We start from the raw sequence: 5,558 nt of genomic DNA, 5'->3' as shown, positions 1-5,558 counted from the left end.
GAAGACTCAAGAATCATGAATCTAGACGTCTATTTAACTGGCTCAGTCGAGTCTTACCACGTTTGATTGATAATAAATCAATAAAATGCACCATTCAAACATCTTAATCTCACTCGGCAGAGAAACAAAACGTACTAGCCGACGTGACCGCTGGCAAACTAAGGCACTCAGCCACTCACTCACTTACGCACAATACACAGAGAAACGAAACTTAGCCGACGTATAACCACCACTCGTGGATCCCTGCTTAACCAAGAGTCACTCACTCGGCCGGCAGATAAACGAAACTTACCCGACTTTTAACCGACTCTTACACTACTAATCAAGAGAGACAAGAGCCAATTAATATGCTCACTTGCCACCAAGTGTTCTGGGGTGTGAATTGCAATCTGTCAAAATGTCAGATTTTTCCATCACCGTTTTAAAAAAATGGTCAGTGACGGAAAATGTTCATTTAACGCAACCCCTGGTGTGGACGTATTCTGCAAGTCTGATGATTGACCCAACGGCTGTTGGTTTATGTCCAGGGCCCCTTCCCTCATCACCAAATGCATTGGTCATTATTTAAGTTTGGTACTTAATTATGTTTCAGGAGGAGAGTTTAAGAAAAAAAAATGTGTTTTTCAACAAATTCCAAGTTCCATCATTGCATAAATCCCGCCCAAACGCTTAGATTGTTCTGGCAGATCTTTGCAGGAGCATAATCAGTTCCCAACAGAGAGACTCCAGAACAACTTTCTGCAGTGAAGAAATTGTGGGTGGGGATGTTGATCTGGCTTCCAAGTGATCCCAGTGTTTATCACATGGAACTGCAGATTTGTCACCTGCACTTTGATGCTACTGTAAATCTCCAATTCCCAAAGGTGTTCAATATTCAGATAAGTTGCCGCATTTAAATGACTGATAAAAAACAACCAAACAAAGGAAACATTTTTTTTTTACTGTCATTTCAACAACATTACTTACCCACAACCAAGACAGAGCAACACAGAACTGAGACATTTCTACATAATGTGCAGTGTGTAACATATACAGCCAATGCAAAGACACATAAACACAGTGTCGTACAATGAGCTGGTGCAACATGGTAATGATCACATACAGAGACAGTACAGTAAAAAGGTACAGACGTAAACATGAAGTACCATATCGCAGCAGTGGTCGGTGCAAGGTCATGATTAGTGCAGACAGTACAGTACAGTACAGATTGCTTAGTAAGGTAAGGTGTAGGTCTTTAGTGACGCTGTAGCACATCCAGGTTCAACATCCTGTGGATTCAATGCATGACCTTCATCTCAAGCTTAAACGTGTAGTCTTGCGTAGCCAGAGTCTAGAAACACGCCATTTAAATCTCATTATATGGAATTTTGCAACTGATACAGGAAAAAAAAAAACTGCACACAATTGGATAGTCCTCCAGCCAGTCAGTGCCATTTAGTTGTAAACTAATTAATTTCCCCACAGCTCAGATGTCTGGAGCATAATCGGTTTCCAATGGAGAGACTCCAGACCATCTTTCCTGCACAAAAAATAAAATAAAAACATGGGCTGGGCAAGTTGGTCTGGGTTCCGGGTTTCTTTGAGTTTGAGTTTGAGTTTGAAGGCATAGTTTGTAGTAGTTATGACCCTTGTCTTCTGATCTCTCTCATCAGCAAGACATTCAGTACGCATAGCGACAGCTCACTAAATGTCTTGTTGTTTTTTTGCACCATTTTAAGGCTGTTAACAAGCAATTTCGTGAAGCCTGTTGTGTAAAACGGCTGGTAAAACACAAAAGAAAAAGCCTAAAAAGCAATGTTTTTTTTTTACATTATTTGCATGGTCTTATGGTTTGTACTTCTGCCATTGTAGAGTGATTTACATCACAAATGTATTTGTGCCTCTCTGTGCATCAAATAAACTGTGGCTATTTTCCCTTTCCCATTTTGAGATTCAGTAACGATAGTTTTAAAAAGCTTCACCAACAGCTCAACCTGTGTATAGATGTGTGATTTGAAAGCTTTAAACCAAAATATACAGAAATGCACAATGTTTCTGGCCAGTCCTGTGGCCTTTCTGGACATAAATAGATCAAATTGGTTAACTATTATTCTGGTTTACCAGCGCAACAGTATACCTTTTAATGTAATTCGAATTCAACTATGAAAGATTTTAAAGAAAATGTTCCTTTTTTAAAATGTTGCACCTGTTTAACTACTCTGTGTGCAGATAAAAAAGCATAAAACTTTAAAGAAAAAAAACAGAGCTGCTGCAAAGTTATGAAATGTAGAAGCTTGGTTATAAGAAAAAGAAGTCTACTCAATATACATATGGAACTAAATCTGTATGTGTTTCAAGTATTCACAATAAGGCTGTAAAAATTGAATTAACCAGAAAGCTGGTCCCAAAGTGGGAAGTCTGGTCATCTGCCGGTTGAGTTTCCAGCGAAGGAAGCGGAGTAGGTTTGGAAACCTCCTCTTCTCAGTACCTGGGCGAACGTTAGTCATTGGTCTCCTGTTTCTTAATGAGGATGAGGCTGCAAATCAGAGCTCCGATCTTTGGGAAGCAACGAATGGAAGAAGAAAAAGAAGAAGAAAAAATCGTTAAAGAAATATCAAGGGGTGAAGAGCATTTAGAATTTAGATCGTTAACTAATCAGACATGCAACATTTCCTACAACTGCCTTGTCACATTAAAAGCAGTTAACTTGCAGCTATATGAAGTAGCCAAAAGAAATGCAGTGTGTTTTCTTCACATTAAGATAACGGTTGTTTGTCTTTGTTTTGTTTTTTGACAGGAGATCTATTTGATCTGTAATGGAACAAGAAGCAAACCACAGTGAGCTGGTAGATGAAGAGCTGCAGGCACTTCCAACTTGTCAAAGAGGTAACCTAATGAGACTGCAACGATACACTAATCAGTGAGTAGAAATGTGCTGTAACTTTTAGTTTTATCCCCAGATATGGCAGCTCCCATTTCCATATTTGTTTATGCACAAATTTACACAAATCTCCATTTTTGCATAAAAATGACTGAAAACACAAGTGGATTTTAACACAAAGTAGACAAAGAGAAGCCAATCAAATGGATGAAACAAAAACATTGTTATGCATTTATTTATTCAATAAAATGAATCATTTGTTTATATCTGTGAGTTGTAAAAGTATGTGAACTCTTGAAGTTTCAAATGCAGAGACTACAACCACTTCCTTGAACAATAAACTTTCTTTGTGGTCTAATGTGCAGCATTTGCCTACCAGATAATATCCAGTTTCGTTGAACATGTCCGTCACCATTGATGCTTGGGTCTCAAAGATTTTTATAATGAGCATTGGACAACTCTGTAGGAAGACAGAAGAAGTGTACAGTCCATAGATTTGAGTTGAAACCATGCAGTACAGTACACAAAAACATTATTTCTTGGCATCAACTTACAGGCATAGAAAGAATCTCTGATAATTCTTCTGGTTTTGGACAGGTCTGTTTAACTAACTCTATTAGTGGGACTCCTGTCATTCCACAGCAACGAAACTGGAGTCCAGGCAGAGAGGGAAAAAGAGGTTGAACACCATTAACATTTCAATTTATGAGCAACAATCCTCATGTTTGACATTTAACATTGCATTATCAACAAATCCGTATTTAAGTCAAACTGAAATTGTTTCAAATGAGAGGCTGATAGAAGTTAATTTAACACACGATGTTTGTCAATTTAAAAGATGCAAGTCAAAGCAGCCGCAGTTGTTTGACTAGAAGGTTTTGCGCTTTCCTGAGTTTTCTCTATCGAATGCACATCTGTACGGTACACTCTTTTGTTCTACTGATTTTATGTGACTGCCCTTGCATCCGCCATTTTCACCACTTGGGGAAGTTATCAGTAACTAATGGAGATGCATTTCCTCAATTTCTGTAAGGAAGGAAATTAAAGTTTAAGCTCACCGCGCTTTGCATGGCTGTGAGAACAGTGGCAACGGCTTCGTCTTTGGTGAATACATGCACCATGTATGCGTCTGTGTAGAACTCTATCAGGAAGTTGCCAGCCTTAAAAAAAGCACGTAGTCTTGGATATTCACATTTGATTGTCTTACATGCCTGTTTCCTTCTCTTCCTCCTGTTCCAGTTACTACTCACCTCATCACGCTCAGAATAAGCTAAGTCTCCGGCACCAAATGCAGCTGCAGCCAGACCGGCCAGAAAGACAGCAAACTGGAAGGACAGAAAAAGGTCAAAAAAGACTCGAATGAAGCAGGTTATTAATCCAGCAAACACTAGACACCAGGCAAAAAATAGTGACATTAGTCTTCTCTCATTTGGATGCTAGTAGGAAGGCTTCAGTTAAACAGATTAGGATCCAAAGAACTACAAGCCTCATGCTGGCAGAGTCTAGACTTTTGACAACACACACACTACGACCATGGCCCACTAGCATTAGACTTATTATGTAGGTCTACCTTGTGCCTCCAAAAAAGTTGTGACTCATCAGAGAATGGACATGGGTCTTCTGATGGTGTCCTGTGGAGGTTGGTGACAGAATGATGTGGGGGGGGGGGGGGGGCTTTGAGGGGAGGGGCCTCTGTGGATCATCCCACAGATACTTGATCTTTTTTTTGGAGGTCAGGTCAACACCTTCTGCTGTTCTTCATGTTTTTTTTGGATTGTTCCTAAAGTGTTTTTGTGGTTGCATCCTGCTGAGGATGGCTGCTGTCATCAAGGAGTGTCATTGCTATGGGGTGGGGGTGATGGAAAAAGAACTTTGAGAGACTCAGCGATTCTCAGCAAGACTAATTACAGGTCCTCTTGATACCTTTCTTCTCTCTCTCTCTCTCTCTCTCTCTCTCTCTCTCTCTCTCTCTCTCTCTCTCTCTCTCTCTAGCTCCTCAGGCTACCTCCCCTACACACACAGCTTATACAGATAATCTTGGTCTGTGGTTTTGATGGTAATATGAGTACCATCAGTCTGGTATCACATGTTGCTCGCAACATCCTCTGTGCAATGACTTTGTGAAGGCAGAGGAACAGATGAGGAACCATTCTAAAACCAGCCATAGAGATGTTACATAAAGGGATTGTGCATAGGTTATACATTTAGTTGTGTCCCAAGATGGTCAATGTTATTTACTTGTACAGTCAGTGGTTTTAATATTATGGCTGATCGGTCTATGGTGTGGTATGGAAACCAGAAGAGCTAGGACTACAGATCTGATCTTGATACCTTTTCTTTTGCCGTCACAGAAAATTGTATCTGTACTGTAAAGCTTATCCTGACCACATTTGTTTTTTCCTTTGTGGTGTCCTTCACGCTGATCAAATAAAATTGGACTTTAGTTCACGTTCAGCTTTTTTATTTTAGAGTCAGATACACATGAGGTTCTTTTTATTGTATCCATTGTGTAAAGAAGTTAGTGGAACAGGAAACATCTGATCTGCAGCCCAGGCCTTAAGGTGAGTCACGTTGTAGAAAAAATACAAAACAAAGAAACAAAACATCTCACCCATTCCAGAGCCCTTTTATTGCGATCACAGACGCCCTTTTTCCCGATCCAAGCACCAACCACCAGCACTAACCCGAAACCTATCAT

At 39.9% G+C, this 5,558-nt stretch overlaps 1 protein-coding gene across 1 annotated transcript; it reads right to left on the bottom strand.

Annotated features, from left to right (window-relative positions):
* Positions 1 to 612: 612 nt before the first annotated feature.
* LOC311506728 (CD9 antigen-like) lies at positions 613 to 5,558 on the bottom strand (the record flags this gene model as incomplete). The annotated part of the gene is made up of 6 exons (XM_084570805.1): positions 613 to 2,535; positions 3,237 to 3,320; positions 3,415 to 3,510; positions 3,919 to 4,020; positions 4,111 to 4,185; positions 5,472 to 5,558. 6 exons carry the CDS (start codon positions 5,556 to 5,558, stop codon positions 2,479 to 2,481), a joined length of 501 nt encoding a protein of 166 aa, XP_084426931.1. The 3' UTR covers positions 613 to 2,478.

The sequence above is a fragment of the Chelon labrosus genome (assembly GCF_963514085.1).
Source record: "Chelon labrosus genome assembly, chromosome: 21".
NCBI lineage: Eukaryota > Metazoa > Chordata > Actinopteri > Mugiliformes > Mugilidae > Chelon > Chelon labrosus.
Note: the sequence above shows the minus strand (reverse complement) of the source record. Positions and strands in the feature narration are given on the sequence as shown.